General features: G+C 41.1%; 2 protein-coding genes across 35 annotated transcripts in view; both read right to left on the reverse strand.

Moving 5' to 3' along the window:
* Positions 1-20,443, reverse strand: part of MYCBP2 (MYC binding protein 2) — a 286,627-nt gene extending 266,184 nt beyond the window's left edge. For all 34 annotated transcript variants that reach the window (XM_074021188.1, XM_045377006.2, XM_074021199.1 and 31 more), the window contains exon 1: positions 19,840-20,443. In XM_074021188.1, the coding sequence (XP_073877289.1) occupies positions 19,840-20,141 (302 nt within the window). In that variant the 5' untranslated portion in view covers positions 20,142-20,443. The remainder of the gene's footprint in view (positions 1-19,839) is intronic.
* Positions 20,271-20,443, reverse strand: LOC135967983 (uncharacterized). Its single transcript, XM_065532972.1, has one exon. It carries the CDS (start codon positions 20,352-20,354, stop codon positions 20,271-20,273), a length of 84 nt encoding a protein of 27 aa, XP_065389044.1. The 5' UTR covers positions 20,355-20,443.
* Positions 20,444-22,189: the final 1,746 nt, after the last annotated feature.

The raw sequence follows: 22,189 nt of genomic DNA on the forward strand, positions 1-22,189 counted from the left end.
CCCTGTCCAACCAACCAGCTTCTAGAACCCCTATTTAGTGTTCCTTCTATCTCTGATGATGGTTCCTTCTCAGTCTTCTTTACTGGCTCCTTTTTCTTCCTTTTCCTGTCCCTTAAGTCTTTACTACATATACCACTTCTAATGTGAGCTATCTGCTCATGTTCTATATTTACTTCTATACCAGTTAGTTACAAACCTTGCTCAATAAGCTATAACAACCCTAAACAATAATAGCTATTGGAGTTACTGAACATCATCAGACTGCTGGTCTAGAGCCAGTTAAGTTTTCTATCAAGGTACATCTACCATGAAAATCTAGAACCTTTCCCGCTACTTCAAAATCCTTCCCCTACTCATCAACTCAGAGCAGAGAATCTAACCATAATTGATAAAACAGAGACACAATTACAGATGCACTCCCTTTACTTTTCTTCTACCCACCTTGAAATGATCTCCACCCCAGGGCCTTACTCTATTAATTATTCCCATTCTCTCTCTCTCTTTTTTACTGTTCCTGCCCTTTTCCTTCAGTCTACTAGGTCAAGATAGGTTAAGAGTACAGAATTTAGAAACAAATGACTTGGGTTCAAACACAGGCTCTGTCATTTACCAGCACTGCGATCTTGGCAGTTACTTTAACCTCTCTGTGCCTCAGTTCTCTCATCCATGAAACAGGGTGAAAACAGTACCTCTCCCACTGGATGATGACACACTTAGAACTATGCCTGGTATTTAGTAAGTGCTAAACACATTTTTATTATTATTCCCATGCCAAATTAAATGCCTACCTTGGTTTGGGTTTCCCCAGAAGCAGACCTCAATTCAAGAATTCAAGTGCAGTAGTTATTTTGAGAGGTGATCCCAGGAAAAACACCAGTAGGGAAAACAAGAGTAAAACAGGGAAAAGAAGGAAGTCAAGAAAGGATATATTATGAAGCCATTTACCCTGATGGGGAACTAGGGCCTGATCCAGTGGAGAACTCTGGTAGACAGCAGAAAACATGGCTCAGTTATCCCAATGCAGGTGAGACAAAGGTATTTATCTAACAACTCCCCATCCATCACTGGTGGAAAGTTTTTCTGAAGGCATTTAACTCTCTGGCATGTGTGAGTTGCCCTGCACACAGGCCAAGTGTGTTTCTTTTCAGGAAGATAGTCATAGATGTTTGCAGAAGACAGTATGCAAATGGATGCCAAAGGGATATGGCTAGGACACTAAGAACATCTGCTACAGGTATCTAATCCAAAAGATAAATTAATTATTTGTCTCCTTCCTTCAGCTACTGCTTTCCTTCTTTCCCTTTAAGCACTATTAAACACTATTTCTAAATACTACCATGTCCTGCCTCACTTTCCCACTGAAATGTGACTTCTTCTTGCCTCCTGAAAAAAGGAGGTAGAGTGAGTGGGTGTTGGTTCATTATAATTTCTTATTGCCAACTTCAAGGACCCACCTGAGACTTCAGTTTCACTGGCCTAAAGGAAAAGAGGCAGTTTGTGAGTGACAGTACGTTCACGAGGAGACTTTGAATATACTGAACATAATGTATCTGAACAGGACTGAGAGAATCCTAGCAGTAGACTTTTCAAAATACAGGCTAGAGCTTAAGAAAAGAGGTTTTACCTAAAAACCACACACCAGGAAATCAAATGCATATCTGAAATCATAAGCCTGAGATAACCAAAGAAGAAAATTCAGAGAGAAGAATCCCAAGAATGGACTCTTGAGAAACTCGCTCTTCCTCTCTTTCTATTCAGATGAAAGTCATTATTATATTTGCACTTGAGATCTAGTCACCTGCTAAATATATCATCAAATCCACTTTATTCCATCTATTCCCATTCTCTTTTCTCAGCATTTATTTTCACTTGTCAGAATTACTGCAACGGCCTCTTTAAAGGTAGCCCTGCTTTGGGGATCTGCTCCTTTTCATTCATCCTCTATAATGCTACTAGAGATTACCTTTAAAAACTGAAAGTTTAACTCTTCCATTATATTACTTAAAAACCTATGATTGGCCGGGCACAGTGGCTCACGCCTGTAATCTCAGTACTTTGGGAGGTCGAGGCGGGCAAATCACGAGGTCAAAAGACGGAGACCATCCTGGTCAACATGGTGAAACCCCATCTCTACTAAAAATACAAAACTTAGCTGGGAGTGGTGGCGGGTGCCTGTAGTCCCAGCAACGCAGGAGGTTGAGGCAGAAAAATCTCTTGAACTCAGGAGGCGGAGGTTACAGTGAGCCAAGATCACCCCACTGCACTCCAGCCTGGCAACAGAGTGAGACTCTGTCTCAAAAAAAAAAAAAAAAGAAAACAAAAAACAAACAAACCAAAAAACCTTATGATTGTTCCATACTATTTTCAAATAAAGCAATACATGGAACATAATAACCTGGTCCTAACATATCTTTCTAGTCATATCTCCCACCTCCTCATTCTCATACACCCCGCTCCCTACATTTTAGTTATTTCCAACATTTCTGTTTTGCACTTCTTTGATTTTTATCCCTGAATTCACAATGTAGCTCCAGCAACTATTACCACCTACTCAGGGGTCAGCAAAATATAGTCTACACACCAAAAACAGCTTCCTGTCTATCTTTGTAAATAAAGTAATATCGGAACACAGCAATGCTTATCCATTTATATATATTGTCTATGGTTGCTTTCAAACTAAAGAACAGGGCTGCATAGTTGCAACAGAGACTCTATGGCCCATAAAGTCTAAGTTATTTACTATTTGGTCATATAAATATGTCATATATATGATTATAGACACATATGATATCAAACAGTATCTCATATATATATAAATATATATATATATAAAATTGGATCCCCAGAAGGAAATAAGAAATTGAGTCTGAAATAATATTTAAGGAAATAAAGACCAAAATTTGCAAGTTAAATAAAAATTAATATCACACAGATCTAAGAAACTCAGTGGATACCAAGCAGGATACACACACACACAGACACAGACGCATGCACACATACACACACACACACACACACACATACACACACCACCCATATTTAGGTACAATACAATCAAGCTGCTAAAAATCAATAAAAAGTAAAATCTTTTTTAAAAGCTAGATAAGACAGTTCCAGTTCCAGTACATTGGCATAAACCCCAAAATGGCCTATTTTCCCCACTGTTTTCAACTACTTTGGGCAAATTTTTTAAAAAGACAGAAAAAGTACTTCAGGACTCTGAAAAACAAATAAAAGTAAATTCTGGAGGGGAATCAAAACTTGGAAAAGTGATCCACAGAAGAGTAAATTTCCCAGTTTGGTGTTTTTCTCCTTTCACTAACAGCTTTGCCTGAAGGCCAGGAAGAGATCACTGCATTACAGGGCCACAACCCAGAAGCGAAAAGTCCAAGTTAAAACTCTTTCTGGCCAGAGGAACTGCGAAGAGAAACTGATATGATGGAAAATGTGCAGGAAGTCCTGAAAAAGAGAAGGACACAGAAAGGGATCCCCTAAACAACAAAAAACACAACATCCTCCAGGGAATTATAACAAACCCCAGAGCTTACAAAATATAACATTAACCATGTCTAAGATACAACTCCAAATTCTCACAATGCAAAAGGAAAATGTGAACAACTTCAAGGGAAGAGACAATCAAAAGATGCCAACCCTAAGACTATGCACATGTTGTAATTATCCAACAATGAATGGAAAGTAACCACTATAAATATGCTACATCGAGGAAAGACAAGGACAACTGAATGGAATGGAAAGAGGTTCTCGGCAGAGAAAGAGAAGTTTTTTTTTTTACATTTAACCAAATGTAAATGTTAAAAGTGAAATAAACAACACGTAAAAAGTTCACTGGTTGGGCTCAATAAGAAAATGGAGATGAGAGAAAAGAGTCTGTGAACCTGAATAGGTATCAATAAAAATAACCTAATCTGAAAAACAGAGAAAAAAAATTGATAGGAGGAGACTGAACAGTCAGAGGCCTGTGAAACAATCTCAAAAGTTTTATCATAATTGCCACTAGACTCTTGAAAGGTGAGAAGAAAGACACAATGGTAGAAAACATTCTAAACTCAGTGAAAGCCAAAAATTTACCGATTTGAGAAGCGCAGTACTCTCCAAAGAGAATAAACTCAAAGAAAATGACTAGACACACATTAAATTAAACTGTTGAAAACCAAAAACAAAGACAAAATTTTTGAAAGCAGCTAGAAAAAAATTACACACTACAGCCGGGCGCGGTGGCTCAAGCCTGTAATCCCAGCACTTTGGGAGGCTGAGACGGGCGGATCACAAGGTCAGGAGATCGAGACCATCCTGGCTAACACGGTGAAACCCCGTCTCTACTAAAAAATACAAAAAGCTAGCCGGGCGAGGTGTCGGGCGCCTGTAGTCCCAGCTACTCGGGAGGCTGAGGCAGGAGAATGGCGTGAACCCGGGAGGCGGAGCGGAGCTTGCAGTGAGCTGAGATCCGGCCACTGCACTCCAGCCCGGGTGACAGAGCGAGACTCCATCTCAAAAAAAAAAAAAAAAAAAAAAAAATTACACACTACATAGAGGGGAATAAAGTTTACATTACAAAGATGTTTCACCAGAAATCAGAGAAGTGAAAAGACAGCTAAATGGCATCATTAAGGTGCTCAAGGAAGCAAGCATCTACTCAGAATTATATATCCACCTAAAATATCCTTTAGGAACGAAAGTAAAATAAACACATTCTCAAAGAAAAACAAAGAGAATGTATCCCCAGCAGACTGATCTCCTAGAAAAGCTAAGGTCAACATTAGGCTGAAAGGAAATGCTGTATCTTCAGGAAAGAAGAAAGAGCAATAGAAACAATAAATATATAGGAAAACACAAAATACTAGATTTTTCCTTTAAGCTCTAAAAAGTACACATGACTGTCAAAAACAAAAACTATAACATTGTTTGGTGAGGTTTGCAAGGTATAGTATGCATGACAACTATAAAATAAAGGTCTGTGGGGAGGAGAGAATAAAAGGATCTGTATGGTTGCAATGTTTCTGTGTTTTCAGTGAATTTGTATAATAATAACCCTAAGTAGCCTGTAAAAAGTTAGGTATGCATACTGTAATCCGTAGGGCTAAAAAAATAAATACAGAGAGATATTGCAGAAAAGACCAATAGATCAACTAAAATGAAATACTAAAAAATAATCCAAAAGAAGGCAGAAAAGGAGGAAGAAAGGAACAAAAAAAGAGAAACAGAAGATAATAAAGTGGCAGACCTATCACTGTTGATATGGTAAATATGTAAATAATTAATCATATTAAATATTAATGATCTAAACACTCCAACTGAAAGGCAAAAATTGACAGTGGATTTCTTTTTTTAAGGGCAAGATTCTATACTAGTTGCCTAAGAGGAGAAACTTTAAATATAAAAACATAAACATCCAAACAACACTTATCTTCCAACTTTAACTGACATTTAGAGAACTTTATGTCCAAAGATGACCGAACATATTCTTTTCAAGCATATATGATACAATCACCAAGACAGAACATATCCTGGGCAATAAAACAAATCTCAATAAATGTTAAAGATCAAAATCATACAAGGTTTACATTAGAAAGTAAAAACAATAATATACTATTATGTAAGAAAACACCGTATCTGAAACTTATTAATAATTTTAAACAACAAATTGGAAAATAATTTGAACTAAATGACAAATATATAGCAATCAAAATTTGTGGGATATAACTAAAGCACAGCCTAGATAAAAATTCATAGCTTTAAATACTTATATTGGAAGAAAAATTTAAAATCAATGGTCTAGCATTCCACCTTAAGAAATTAGAACAAACAGCAAAGTAAACTTAAAGAAAGTAGAAAGAAATAAATTACAATGATGATGGAAAAGCCAATGAAATAGAAAACAGATCAATATAGAGAAAATGAAGAAAGCCAAAAGTTGGTTCTTTGGACCACTTACAAAGAAATGAATCTAGAAACAAACCTTACACCCTCACAAAAATTAACTCAAAATGGAAAACGGGGCCGGGCGCGGTGGCTCAAGCCTGTAATCCCAGCACTTTGGGAGGCCGAGACGGGTGGATCACGAGGTCAGGAGATCGAGACCATCCTGGCTAACACGGTGAAACCCCGTCTCTACTAAAAAAATACAAAAAATTAGCCGGGCGAGGTGGCGGGCGCCTGTAGTCCCAGCTACTCGGGAGGCTGAGGCAAGAGAATGGCATAAACCCGGGAGGCGGAGCTTGCAGTGAGCTGAGATCCGGCCACTGCACTCCAGCCTGGGCGACAGAGCGAGACTCCGTCTTAAAAAAAAAAAAAAAAAAAAGGAAAACGGACTTTATATGTAAAATGCAAACTATAAAGCTCTTAGAAAATAACACAGGAGGAAACCTAGATGACTTTTTAGATACAACACCAAGGTACAATCCATTAAAAAAATTAATAAGCTGAATATTAAAATTAAAAACCTCTGTTCTGCAAAAGACAATGCCAAGAGAATGAGAAGGCAAGGCACAGATTGGAAGAAAATATTTGCAAAAGACACATCTGATAAAGGACTGTTATCCAAAACACCAAGAAATTTTTTCCCCATCTCCTCAGTTATACCCTCACAGAATACCAAGAACTTTCAAAACCCTAACAATAAGAAAAGAAACAACTCAATTAAAAATGGGGCAAAGACCTTAACAGACACCTCACCGAACAAGATACATAGATGGCAAATAAGCATATGAAAAGATGTCCCACATCATATGTCATCAGAGAAATGCAAAAAAACAACAATGAAATTCTACTACATGCCTATCAGAATGGCCAAAATCCAGAACATAGACAACATCAAATGTTGGTGAGGATTTAATGCAACTCTCATTTATTGCTGGTGGAAATGAAAAATGAAACAGCCACTTTGTAAGACAGTTTGGTGATTTCCTACAAAAACTAAACGTACTCTTAGCACAGGATCCCACAATCACTCTTTTTGGTATTAACCCAAAGGAGCTGAAAACATATCCACTAGATTTAACCATTCCCCAATGTATATGTACATCAAAACATCATGCTGTACATTATAAAAACATACAATGTTACTTGTCAATTTCTAAAAAAGAAAATTTATGTCCACACAAAAACCTGCACACAGATGTTTATAGCAGCTTTATCCCTAATTGCCAAAACTTGGAAGCAACCAAATTGTCCTCCAAATTCACCAAATTGTAGGTGAGCAGATAAATAAACTGTGGTACATCTAGATGGTGGATTATTCAGCGGTAAGAAATGAGCTATCAAGCCACACACACACAAAAAGAATGAACCTAAATGCACATTACTAAGTGAAGGAAACCAATCCGAAAAGGCCATATACTGTGTGATTTCAACTATATGACATTCTGGAAAAGGCAAAACCATGGAGACAGTAAATGATTACCTGGGGTTGAGTGGCAGAGAAACAGGAATAGGTGGAGCACAGATGATATTGAGGACAGTGAAAATATTCTGTATGATACTACAGTGATAAATACATGTCATCATACATTTTTCTGAACCCAAAAAATGTATAACCCCAAGAGTGAACCCTAATGTAAACTCTGGACTTGAGGGTGATTATGATGTGTCAGTGGAGGTTCAACAACAGCCACAAAAATGCCACTCTGGTGGGGGATGTTGATATGGATGAGGCTATGCATGAGTTGGGGAAAGGGATATATGGAAAATCTCTGTACCTTCTTCTCAATTTTGCTACGAACTTAAGATTGCTCTTAAAAGACGTTTTTTAAAAAAAAAAAGAAGAAGGGAGTTATTACCATAGATCCCACAGACCTTAAGGGATAATAAAAGAATGCTATGAATAACTTCACGCTAAAAACTTCAACAACTTAGATGAAATGAATGAATTTGTCCAAAAAAAAGTTACCAAAATTGACAGGAATAACAACAGAAAATCTGAATAACCCTCTATCTGTTCAAGAAAGTGAATTTGTCAAAAGCTTCCCCAAAATAAAATTCCAGGACCAGATGGTGCCACTGGTGAATTCTATCAAACATTTAGGAAGAAATAACAACAATCTTACCCAAACGTTTTAAAAATTGAGTAGCATTGGGTAGCGTAGGATTACTATGTAACTTACTTTATGAGACGAGGATAACTAATTCTAAAGCCTGACAGAATTACCAAGAAAAAAAAAAAAAAAAGATTACAGACCAATATCCCTCATGAATACAAACCTGAAAATTCTTAGCAAAATATCAGCAAATCAAATTGAGTAATACATTCCAAATATGATGGTTTTATCTCAGGAATGCAAAGTTGATTTAACATTCAAAAATTAATTAATGTAATTCAATTTTCCTTTGTTCTTTTACTATATGATCATTTTAACAGGTGGAGGAAAAGCATTTGACAAAACTCAATACACATTTATAATTAAAAACTATCAGCAGGCTGGGAGTGATGGCTCACGCCTATAATCCCAGCACTTTCAGAGTCTGACGCAGGTGGATCACTTGAGGTCAGGAGTTCAGGACCAGAGTGGCCAACATGGTGAAACCTCGTCTCTACTAAAAATACAAAAATTAGTCAGGCATGGTGGCATGTGCCTGTAATCCCAGCTACTCAGGAAGCTGAGGCAGGAGAATTGCTGGATCCTGGGAGGCAGAGGCTGCAGCGAGCCGAGATTATGCCACTGCACTCCAGCCTGGGAAACAGAGCGAAGCTCTGTCTCAAAAAATAAAATAAAATATAAAAAATAAAAACTACCAGCAAAGTAGGAATACTAGGGAATATCTTCAAATTGATAAAGACCATTGAAACACCTACAGCTAATATCATACTTAATGAGTAAAAAAACTGTAAGATTAATTTATAGTTGTTTTTCTCTCAGATTGAAAACAAGAAAGAATGAGGCTTTTCTAATTTGAATAAAGTAGGTGCTGAGGGGTAGGGAACCTAGAGATCAGAAAGAAGGACAATATGATTATTTACACAGAACATCCCAGGGAATTTACAAGACCATTAAAATTAATAAATGAGCTTAACAAGATCAGAGATACAAGGTTAACATACAAAAGCAACTGTGTTGTTATACATTCATATCAAACAACTGAAAAATAGGCAAAACTAGTTACAGTAGCACTAAAAACCATAAAATGCCCCAATCAACCAGTTCATGCAGGCTGCCCTCAAGAATGATCCATCACCTAGGGCAAGGCAGCTCTCTTCAGCCAAAGGCAATGCCCATATTGGAACTACGCAAGAGTCTGTAGCCAACCAATGTTCCCAGCAGTTGTGGAGGAATGAGCACATCAGTGCTGGGCAGGGGCTCTGAGTTCCACACTACAGGATTCACTGTATTTTGCCTATTATACGATTAGGATTCACTTGCTTCAATAAGGCATGGAAAAAGTTCCTCCAGAATTCTGGTGAGTGTCATTTCCTGGAGAAACTTTCCAGAGGAAGGAAAGTGGGTCAAACCACAGTCCCAGCCACTACAGATGGTAAAATTGATATAGACAACCCTTCTCTACTAGCCATTCTAGATTCCTTTAATCTATGGCTGGTATATCTGCTGGTCCAGGTGACTGACTTCATGGGGTGGTCATTGGGCCTTTCTCATGTCCATTTATCAGAAACACTGGACAAGGAAGTACCAAGAGACACCTACTGATCACCTGTGTGCCAAACCTCCACGCTCCATTGTGGAACACAGCCCTATCTCCTCCACATGAACAAGGACATTAACTCCGTCCAAATGTTGACTTTTTTTTTTTTTTTTTGAGACGGAGTCTTGCTCTGTTGCCCAGGCTGGAGTGCGGTGGCACGATCTCAGCTCACTGCAACCTCCACATCCGAGGTTCAAGCAGTTCTCCTGCTTCAGCCTCCCAATTAGCTGGGACCACACCTGGCTAATTGTTCTGTATTTTTAGTAGAGACAGGGTCTCACCATGTTGACCAGGCTGGTTTCGAACTCCTGACCTTAAGTGATCCACTCGCCTCGGCCTCCCAAAGTGCTGGGATTACAGGCGTGAGCCACCTGACCTGCTGACCTTTTTTTTTTTTTTTTTTTTTTTTTTTTTTTTTTTTTGAGACAGAGTCTCGCTCTGTCGCCCAGGCTGGAGTGCAGTGGCCGGATCTCAGCTCACTGCAAGCTCCACCTCCCGGGTTCTGGCCATTCTCCTGCCGCAGCCTCCCGAGTAGCTGGGACTACAGGCGCCCGCCACCTCGCCCGGCTAGTTTTTTGTATTTTTTAGGAGAGACGGGGTTTCACCGTGTTAGCCAGGATGGTCTGGATCTCCTGACCTCGTGATCCACCCGTCTCGGCCTCCCAGAGTGCTGGGATTGCAGGCTTGAGCCACCGCGCCCAGCCCTGGTGACTTATTTATTTAGAAAAGGAGCCCCAAATCCCAGGGGCAGCCGTAGCTTAAAACAGAACAAGATTCTCATAGCGCCCTCTGTTGGAAATGTTTCTCTTCTGAGAACCAGGATCTTTTAACCCCTAGCGATCAGAGCTATAGAGATGGCAAGCAGAAACTGCCCAGGTGAATCACAGAGTGATGCTATGCGGAGCCACTCCCACTTTCATGTGTTCTTCCTACTGGGAACACTGGAGAATGGGCACCTCACCCTTGCAGGGTATCATGCCCAAGCTCCAGGATCTCATCATCAGTTGTGCCATCAAAGGACTGTTTTACTGCTCTATCAAGTCATCAGCTTCTGGATGGTTGGTGCAAGATGGGACAAATGATTCTCCTATTCTATAAAAGTGGGTTCCGGCCAGGTGCGTTGGTTCACGCCTGTAATCCCAGCACTCTGGAAGGCCAAGGTGGCCGGATCACGAGGTCAGGAGTTCAAGACCATCCTGGCCCACATGGTGAAACCCCGTCTCTACTAAAAACACAAAAATTAGCCGGGTGTGGTGATGTGCGCCTATAGTCCCAGCTACTCAGGAGGCTGAGGTAGGACAATTGCTTGAACCCGGGAGGCAGAGGTTGCAGTCAGCTGAGATCATGCTGTTGTACTCCAGCTTGGGAAACGGAGCGAGACTCCATCTCAAAAAATAAACCAAAATAAATAAATAAGAGTGGGTTCCTTAGTCTGAAATGATCCCTGTGCTGGAAGATCAAACATCCTGCAAGCCCTCAAACAGTAGTCCTGGGTGAGACCCTGCTAGAAAGACAAATTCAGACCCAGAATATGTTTCAAATCCAATCAAAATGAATCACAGTCCTTTCCACAGGATAAGGACTGGTTGGCCTGCTTGAAGGATGATTGGTCTCTGCTGCTGTCAGGCTGGATATTCAGCAGCAGCAGTTGCTAGATCAGCAATGGTGAATGAAAATCCTTTTATTGGGCCCATGCACAGCCATCATCAGTAATTTTTCCATGCACTCACAGTCCAAAAGAAATACCAAACAGTAGTGTTTATTAAGTAGTTAGATCCAAATAATAAGAATTCATGTCCTAACAAATGAGTAGACATTTGAAAAAATAACACATATAAATTGGAAGAAATAAATAACACATATAAATTGGCAGAAAAAATATTTTTATTTCCTTCTTAAAAACTATAAATACTGGGTCGGGCGCAGTGGCTCACGCCTGTAATCCCAGCACTTCAGGAGGCTGAGGTGGGCGAGGTCAGGAGTTCGAGACCAGCCTGACCAATATGGTGAAACCCTGTCTCTAGTAAAAATACAACAATTAGCTGGGTGTGGGGGGCGCATGCCTGTAATTCCAGCTACTCAGGAGGCTGAGGCAGGAGAATCACTTGAACCCGGGAGGCAGAGGTTGCAATGAGCTGAGATCGCGCCACTGCACTCCAGCCTGGGCGACAGAGCGAGACTCTGTCTCAAAACAAACAAACAAACAACTTCAATTACTTGATATTAGGACTTACTTGATGTGTGCCTGTTAGACACAGAACAACTTCTCAAACTTGAAATCAGACTGAACACACCACCCTCCTTTCCTATTCCACACTGATTTTTGTGCAGTGCTTGATCTGTATCACAACTACTAAAAATCCAACCCTGCAAAAATATGATGTCATCAAAAGGAATATAGCATGAGCTAATGTCAAGACTGTGAACTACCTCGAGCTAGTAGTTTGTGACAGATATTGCTGTGTTTCCTTTAAAATTATGAAATATCCCATGGTATTCTTATGTGTCCGTGCTAGTGCTTTAGGGTGCCTCGATGCAGTTTGGGAATGTACGTGTGTGTGTGTGTGTGTGTGTGTGTGTGTGTGTGTACAGTCCCTTCCTCTCTTCGCAGATCCAGCACCCCGAACTAGGTGTTCTTGTGACTTAACCCTAGTTGTTGGTTTGGTGATAGTCAGCAGGGGAGAGAGGAGGAGCTCGGGGTAAGAGGGACAGCACAGTCTTCAAGCAACTACCCTCTAGCTAGGAGAAGAAGGCCACTTCTGCAGGCTCAAAGGGTTAAGAGGAATTTGGGGTTTCAGGGTTTTCAAGTGCACTCAGATGCCCCATCCTAAGGGTCAGGATTCCTTCCCAACCAGAACACTGACCTCAGCATAGCTGAGAGAGAATTCTACCCACCCTGGCGCTCTGCTATCCTTAAAATTAAGTTTTGGGTCTAATCCTTAGATTTTTCCTCTTAGTGCATATACGTTTCTTTACATGCTGCTAAATAAATTTCCTTTTACATTTTGCCCCCAATTATCTTCCACTTTGCATCATCTTTCTCCAATCTATCAATGTTATTTACCAAAAGCCATCTGATGATTGTCCTCACAATTAATAATTTTTCTGAACTTCTCAAAAGCCTAGTGTACCCACCAGCGCATTACCTTCCACAGGAATATCATTCCAAGTCATCACCAGTGAAAGTTTTAACAGTTTGCATAACTACAGTGCATGCTAAGCGTTATCAGTAGTAGTTCTCCATCTAGCACCAGAATCGATTCTCATTGCCAGCCAGCCAATAATCCAGCTTCAAAATCTCACTGTAAAGTTTACTTTCTGAGACTACTCCTGGCACCAACTATTTTGGGTAGTAGGGTTCCCAGGAAACAGACTCTCAAATGCAGATGTGCACACCAGAAGTTTAATGGGGAGTGCTCTCCGAACCAAAAACTGTGGGGCAGTGAAAGATGTAAGACTGAAGAGAGGAAGGAGCTGATCTGCAATGCAGTCACAGGAAGGCCTCAGCCAGACCCATGGGGGACAGACCCATGGGGGAGCTCTCTGGTGTTGGGATACACTTCAAGGTTGGCCTGTCTTACAGCAAAAGCGCCAGGCATTTATATCCCTACACTGTATAGATATTAGATGTAAACTGCCCCTGAAGAGGAGGCATGACTTTGGGGGAGGTAACTCTTGGCTCAGGGCAATGCGTGGAGTTGGACTCAGCTGCAATCAGTTTTAGCTGCCAATATTCCCAACAGCTAGGGGAACATGTGCCTGAAAGCGGGATCTGAATGTCTAACCACAGCACCTGCCACACTACCACTGGACTATTACACCAATTTGGCTAATGAGGGAAGAGAAACTACATTTCATTGACCATCAGTGAAGGCAAACTCTTCTTTGCAGAAGAGTCCCAGCTAATAAATACAGAAGAAATAACAGAATTATTTTTTAATTCATCATTTTGCAAACCCTAATGAAATTACTGACTCAGACAAGGTTACCAAAAAATGCTAAAAGCATTAGGTAAAAGATATTCACAATGTGCTCAAGTTTTTACCCTGTGATTACTTGCTCTTTACAAATGGAAAAAAGATACATTTACAGAGATGAAATCCAGTAGGTACCATCTTACCCAAGTAATCAGATTTAACATATTAAATAGTGAGACAACCTCACAACCTCTGGATGGGATGCAACATGCAGTACCCAGCACCATATACAATATTCTTGCTAAAACATTTCTAACCAACACCCAATAAACCCTTAAGGTCTAACTTCCACTTACAGGAAATACAGATAAAAGACAGAAAGATGAACAATACCTGGGGGCGCTGCCCTTAAGGAGCTAGATTTATATGACATTCTAGAATGGGTAAAATGTTAGTGACAGAAAACTGATTTGCGGTGGTCAGGAACCAGGGGTAGGAGGGTCTGACGGAACTTTTTATTTGAAGTGATGGAAACAGTTTATACTTGACTATGGTGATGGTTTCAGGATTCTTCAAATGAACACTTAAAGAGGATGAATTTTATTGTATGTAAATTAAACCTCAATTAACCTAACCCCTCCTCAGAAAACCTAAATGTTTAATCTGGTTTTTGAGAAAAAAGTAAGGCTATTCTGCTGATTTTTTAAACAAATATTTTAAAGGACAAAAGTATTTTTAGATTGACATTTTTATTTTCCTCTTAAGCCCAAAGGCAAGATTTTTCTCTTCTCTTGAGTTAGGAAACTAATTCATTTCACATTTCTACTTACCAGTATACCAACAGAGCAGTTTTCCCTTAACATGTGTTTATACACATACACATTCCATTGATGTAACAGCAACATGAAGAAAATTACTACCTATGCACAAATACAAATGCACACATACAGATTCAATCCCACATTACTTCCTGACATACTCCTACAATAAATAACGTCTCTTCATAGCTTAAAACCATCAAGGGCGATCAGTGTCTACTGAATAAAATCTAACTCTTACCTTGGTCTTCAAGATGCCCCATACTAGCCAAAGCCTCCATTTCCAGAATGAATTCCACTATTGTTCTTCATGACACCTGCAATCTAGCTCTAACAGAATTTCTACTGTTATCTACATACAAACTGTGCTTTCCCGTCTCTGCCCACACTTTTGAGCCAGCTTAGAATGCCATGTCTTTGTCATAGTAGGTTATACTTTCTTGGTCATTTCATTTAACACTTCTATAAGTATCTGCCTTTGTATCTTACGCTCCCAGATAAACAATAAACTCAAGTCTAGAATCTGTGTTTTATGAATTTGTGTCTTATAAATTTTTATAGGGCCAATGGTTAGTGCCAAGTAATAATCCCTGAACAAGCTGAGCATGGTGGCTCACACCCATAATCCCAGCACTTTGGGAGGCGGAGGTGGGAGGATCACTTAAGCTCAGGAGTTCAAGACCAGTCTTGACAACATGGTGAGACTCTGTGTCTACAAAAAATAAAAAAACAAGCTGGGCGTGGTGATGCATGCCTGTAGTCCCTGGAGGAAACTGAGGCAGGACGATCACTTGAGCCCAAGAGGTTAAGGCTGCAGTGAGCCACGTTCGCACCACTGCACTCCAGCCTGTCTCAAAATAAATAAAATAATCCCTGAAGTTTTGCTAAAATGACTACTTAACCTCTTACAACCAAAATCCCATGCATCTGAAGGATGGACTCAAATACCATTTCTAACAAGAAAGAGATAAAGCAGCTGAAAGGACTAAGGGGGTTAAGTTTAGATTCCCCATTTTGGTCACAATCCCGTCTGTTGTTTTCAGTAACATAGTTCTTCTATGACTTCAGGACCCAGATACCCTGACTCCTCTTTATCTTCCAGTCTATCAGTTCCCTCTTGGCATCACTTTCCTTTTTACCATATGGTCAAACACTGTCCCCAAAACCTTCCTTTTATTTTTTCTTTAACCCTAAATCAACTCAACTAGGTTTTCTCCATTTCTATTTTGTGTGGAAAAACATACAGTGCCATACTGATTGGAATTTTAAATGTGATTTTAATAATTACAGGTAACATTTAATGGGCACTTACCAGGTGCAGACATAATGTCCTTTTGATAACGCTATAAAGTTACAAGTAAAGAAACAGACAAAGTCCAATTAACTTCCCCAATTTAACACAAGTAGAAAAAGGCAGACGTGGGCCGGGCGCGGTGGCTCAAGCCTGTAATCCCAGCACTTTGGGAGGCCGAGACGGGCGGATCACGAGGTCAGGAGATTGAGACCATCTTGGCTAACACGGTGAAACCCCGTCTCTACTAAAAAATACAAAAAACTAGCCGGGCGAGGTGGCGGGCGCCTGTAGTCCCAGCTACTCAGGAGGCTGAGGCAGGAGAATGGTGTGAACCCAGGAGGCAGAGCTTGCAGTGAGCTGAGATCCGGCCACTGCACTCCAGCCTGGGCGACAGAGCAAGACTCCGTCTCAAAAAAAAAAAAAAAAAAAAAGAAAAAGGCAGACATGGCATTTGAAGGGAGTCTACCTCCAGAGCTCTAACATTTAGCCACTGTGCTATGGTGCCTCCCAAGTGCATGGCTATACCGCCATTCACATTCAGAACAGATCAAACATTCCTTTATACATTTTCTGTCCAACCCCTTTTCCCCAAGAGAATGTTCCGATTTTGATTGGCCTCATTCATCCAAAAATATATCTATTCAGTCACGGGATAAATGAAAGAGTTATTCCCACATTCTACACAGTCATTGAGACCAAAAATAAAAGAGTAAGACATGATCCTTGCCTTCTCTTCAAGTCCCCAAAACCCTCACTCTCAGCAAAAAAAAAAAAAAAAAACAAAAAAAAAACAGTAACTAATATTTCATAGCACTCAACATGCCAAGCACATACACTGATTTAATCTACAAAACAATTCACGTATTATGATCCCCATTCTACATATTTAAAAAACTGAGGCATAGAAGTTAAGTAACATACTCAAGGTTACACAGCTAGCAAATGACAAAACCAGGATGCAAAACCAGTCTAGCTTCTGTGTCCAAGCTCTTAACCACTTTGCTAGACTGTCATCAAAGTCACTGAGTCCATTAGGTTTGAAACTCTCAACTTCTCAACTGTACACCTAAAGCAAAGAGCAATTCATTCATTCAACATTGACTGATAACTCACTCATCAAGTTGTTGTTCCTTGAACACAGGCTTGTTCCCATAAGGCCTTTATAAATTCCCAGAACATTCTTCCTCTACATCTGCCTCCTCATCATTGCAATTCAATTTAAATGCCAACTCTCAGAGAGACATTTCCTGACCATGTTACCTAAAATAGCCCCACTACAAATTGCCCTATCACCTGAAATAGGTTTTATTGGCTTCATAGTCACTTAATACTAAGTGAAATTATGAGTTGTCTATTTCTCGCATTGGAGTGGATTTTTCAAGACAGCAGAGACCTTGTCTATCTTGCTCACCGCTACATCTTCAGCACCTGCAATAGTGCCTGGCACAGAGCAGGCACTTGATGTTTACAGAACTCATGCCAAAAAATGTGCTAGACATTGGGATTTTCAAAACGAACAGGATATGATTCCTATCCTCAATAAACTCCCAGTCTTTGTATTTACAAGTACTTACCTCCACTCCTTCTATATTAACTGCTCCTTTTTTCAATGGCTAACCTCCCCACCTGCCACCTTTACTCTGTCCCTGAGATCCCTTTGACCTTTTCCTATCAATTATCCCCTCTCACTTCTTCACTCTGTCTCTCCATTTAGCCTCCCACATTTGCATATCCCACCCAACCTCCTATATTTGAATATCCTTCCCTCAACTTTGAAATCCCCTTGAGTTACCAAAAACACATTCCATTCACTCCTCACCACATCCCTCTATTCTCACCACTTCCTCAAAAGTTATCAATCACCTGAACACTGTTCTCACTTTCTTCAACATTTACCACTTCTGAGAATTTTCAATCCACTCTCCTAGAGCCACAGAGGCTACTGTCTCATGATTTTCTTCTTAATTTTGATTCTGTTTCCTTCACTGTCTCCTTTCTCTCACACTTTTAAACCTGATGCTCACTAGAGCGTCATTCTCTATTCTTCCTCCATTCAGTCTAAATGATCTCATCTTCTCCTCTAACTCAACTAGTGTCCCTATACAAATAATTCTATCATTCATTCAGAGTTGAAACCCCAGTTCTACTTTCCCCAACATCTTTAATAAGAAATGTGATTTAATTCTTAATCAAATCATCAATAGAGTAGTTGCAGGCTACTTTTTGTAATAAAATAATGTGCACTTTAATAAACAATAATGTGTTGAACAAGCATTAGCAGGCAATATCATAATGTAAGGCTGATTTCCATGAGTAGTTCTTGAAATACTTGAACTAATTCTTCATTACTTTTCATTGACAGCTTGTACAAAAATGGACCAAAGGCTAAAAATTCATTCACAAATATTATGTGATTAATCTATGTTAATTTTGTCTAAAACTGTTAATATAGTTCTAGATACACAGAAATCATATTACACTAGTAGTAGAAAGTCAAAACAGGAATATACCAGTCACAAATTATTAAGTCTGGAAACCATACACAAAATAAATCTAAATTCTTTAAGAGGAGTTTGTAAAGATGTTCCTGCGGTGCCATAATTTAGAGATCTACAGATCAAAATTATACCTAATTATCAGAGCAAATTGTCTCATGTGGTTTTGTGCTATTTTCAAAAACATTAGCAAAAACAAACTTGCACCATTCTGGCCTTCAGTTCAGATAGCAAAAAGTAGTTACATACGTTTACATCCATATGGTAAAACTACTCCTGTGCCCAATCCTGTAAACAATCACAGACATGAAAAGACTGGTTAACCTAGAAAAAGCGTGAACAAAGCTCCATCTTTACAACTCTCTCCAACAGATAAGCCATAATACATAGTGATAAACTACAAATACCTGACTTACTGCCTCCTCCCTTTCATAATGGCAGAAAAAGACATCTAACAATTGCCTAATAAGTTGCACATTCAAAAAATAACAGTAAACTCTTTAACTCATTTTGACAGTTTCCTACTATGTTTTCCCCATGTACTGCAAGAAGCTGTGGGAAAAAAAGATGAAGCCAACTCCCAATTACCACTGTCAAAGCTGGTGGAACAAGTCAGTCACCATCCTGCAGGGTATGCGGCATGCAAGGGCATGGAAAAGAAAACAATAGGAGAGTCCTCAGCAAAAAAAAAAAAAAAAAAAAAAAAAGCACCCACATTTTAACAAAAAGAAAATGAAACTAACTGAACATCTACATCAAGGAAGCTGAAGGTGTAGTGAGCCTAAGTAAAAGGGAGAGATCTACGCGCTATTCAGATTTTCTAGCTAGTGGCCGTTGAACGCTGTACCAGCTGTCATATTCTGAAGTTCTGCAGTTTTCCCCTTTTCCCTACAAAACCCTCTCTACTCTAAAGCCCGTAAGTAACAGAGGAAATCGAACAGAGGATGAAGAGAAATGGCCGATGGGACATCAGATCACAAGAGTAACTGCAACCTCATTTCGAGAAGACCAAACGGCCCCGTTATCAAAGTACAGCTCTAAAAATCTCTATCAGACACCCTTCGCATCTACATAGATCTCCGTCTTCTGCGTCTCTTATCCATAAATCTTTTCAAACCAGACCTCACGCCTATCCCTCGGGCCTGCCTATCCAAAACTCAACCAATCTATACCATGACTCGTGAAAGGCAGATTGAAGGGAGGTGGAAAGGGCTGGAAGGAATGTCATGGGAGAGGGGGCACGTGCGAATAACATTGCGGCAGAGACACTGAAAATGCCACTTCCTTTGCCACTCTTGCCATTCACTTCGTGTATCATCCTCTTACCCTCTCTACCTATGCCACCTCCTACCTCAATGATACACACACGTGTCACAGCCGACCAGCACCATCGCCTTTTCCAGGATCACAGGTTCCCCTGCCACTCCTCACTATCCCCCACATAGGCGCGCGCGCGCGCGCACACACACACACACACACACACACACACACTTAGAGCAGAAACTGCAGCCACCGCACCCTCCTATCTCGATAAGCGCTCCTACCAGCCGACATCCAGAGCGCGTTGAAAGCTCAGTAAAAGCGCAGGTACACACACGCACGCACACACACACGCGGGTGCACGCGCGGCATGGGGAGCAAGGAAGGGCACCCTGGGGACGCACCTGGAGGCTGGGTGTCCAGCGCTGCCGCCCCCCTGGTCCCTGTCATTGAGCGCAGCTGTATAAATCCTCCGGTAGCGGTCGGCCAGGGCCCGGCCTGACAGCAGCAGCTGGTAGTGACCCCGGGAGTCCGCAGCGGGTAGCCCCAACCCCAGCCCTGCAGCAGCCACGGAGCCGTCGGGAACCGGCATGAACAGCGCCCCCGGCGCCGGGGAGGAAGAGAAGGTGGCGGCTGGGTAGAATCCGTCCCCGCCGAGCCCCGAGGAGGCGGCGGCGGGGGAGGCAGTCGCTGCGCACATCATCATCCTCGCCGCCGCCGCCGCCGCCGCCGCCTCGTCCCCGCGGGCCGGGCGGGCAGACACGCGCGCGCACACACAGCCCTTTTCCAACGACGACGGCTCCGGCGGCGGCCTCTGGCTCCCGCAGCAGGGAGACTACAAAGACAGCGACCTTCTTCTCCTCCTCCTTCTTCTCCTCCTCCCCCCCGCGCCGCCCTCGCCGCTACTGGGGCCGCTCATCTAACCCCGCCACCCCGGGAGTGTGAGGAGGAGGCGGTGCCGCCACTGCCGCCGCCACCACCGCTACCACCGCCGGGGCTACCCGCAATGGGAAGCTGCCGGCCTCACAGAGCATGCGCCACTCCTCGCACATGCTCAGTAACTGCAGCCCCTTTTCCTCCCCACCCCCTCTCCGCCACCACTCCCTCCGCCTCGGGGCTTTGGGTTTGGGGCGGTTGGGTGGTGCGGAATCCGAAGCAATCCACTTCTCCGGGTTTTACTGGCAGCTTAAGGAAGAGTAAGGAAAGTGCCGGGGAGGCTATCAGCTGCTGGCGTCTGACTTCAGGTTCCCTCCAGGTGGAAGAACAAGGACCAGAAAGCAAGAGGGAACGTGCCCATCGACCAAGGAGGAGTGGCACGCACTCCTGCTACCTCCTCCCCAAGGCTCTGCTGCCAACAGGAAGATTTCCTGTGCACTGTGCTGGTTAATTCAGAGTTTAAGGCAGAGAAAACCATCCCAATTAGAAGTGCCTTTAGAGATCTTATTTTAGATGGTTTCTGTCATTAGGATTTAAGCTTGTTTAACATAGCTTTTACTTACAAAGAGAGGTAGTAATCTAGCACATTCTTTTGTGTGTGAAAGTAGAATTAACAGATAGGCTAGTATTTATAAGCCAGAATCATTCCCAAATTCTTCTTCTCAACAGAGCAATAATATTTTTTAAATTACTCTTTTTGTTGACTCCTCACTCACCTAAGAGTGCACTTTTATCTCTTGGCAGTGGCCATTTACTTGTTTATTTTTTTCTGCCCAAACTTACATTTTTAAAGATAATTCTTGAATGTGATCTGAAACAATAATTGTGACTGAGACTGTATAGCATCTGAAAATGTCAGATCCCTGACAGATCTTAGTATCTATAAAGGAACATGTGCTCAGTCCTTTGTTCCAAACTAACCTATGAACCCCGTCTAAGTATATGCTCTAGAAATATACGTGCCAATGCACCTTGATTCCTACTACCTTTTTATCCTTTGACTCTCAATTAGTTGCCTAATTTATAGTCCTGACAAAATAATTTATAAGTTCTATCATCCCCGTACTGTATCTTTCATCTATGTACTAGTTCTTATATCTGTGCCTCTTCTTTGGATGGCCTTCTCTTAAAAAAAAAAAAAATTTTAAAAAATCCTCCTTAGTGTTTGAGAAGTGCAAACAACAGGGAATAAGAAAGTAAAGTAATTCGAGTTTTAGGGTTGAAGGTTGCTGAAAGCATTGCATTTTTTCTGAAGCTTTAAATAATAGATGGATTTCATTTAAATTTTTTTAAAGATAATTAACAGTGGGATAAACATAGGAACAAAGGACAGACATGTGGAATCATAGCATTTTAGTACTGTAATTAGTCCTGTTAAGTTTTTGTTACTTGTCTTGTCTCCTTACCTATCTTAAGTTCCTTCAGAGCTTGTTGTTTTTGTGTCTTCTTCAGCCACTTCAGGACTTTGCACATACTAGGTATCCAGTAAGTATTTATTAGACTAAATTTCTATCCTAATGCTTCAGCACAGTTCAAGACCTCCGTGTTGACCAGGCAGCCCCTCACCCTGGAGTGAGAGCCAAGACAATGGTGTAGAGGCAGCTAAATTCTAAGAATTCTAAGGCCTGACAGGTAAGCAATGAGAGGGCCCATTACTATTGCAAGACCTAGCAGGGTAGCTAAAAGGTTCTGAAATCAGACAGCCCTGGAATTGGATCCTGATTCTGCTACTTAATACTTGTCTGGCTTTGGGCAAAATATCTCCTCTGAATAATGCTCAAAAGAATACCAACTACATGAGATTGAGGGAGGACTTAA

The sequence above is a fragment of the Macaca fascicularis genome, chromosome 17, assembly GCF_037993035.2.
Source record: "Macaca fascicularis isolate 582-1 chromosome 17, T2T-MFA8v1.1".
In the NCBI taxonomy this organism is placed as follows: Eukaryota; Metazoa; Chordata; class Mammalia; order Primates; family Cercopithecidae; genus Macaca; species Macaca fascicularis.

What these genes read in the sequence shown, in the direction of transcription:
- LOC135967983 (XM_065532972.1), bottom strand. Translation starts at nt 20,354, where the DNA reads ATGAGCGGCCCCAGTAGCGGCGAGGGCGGCGCGGGGGGGAGGAGGAGA.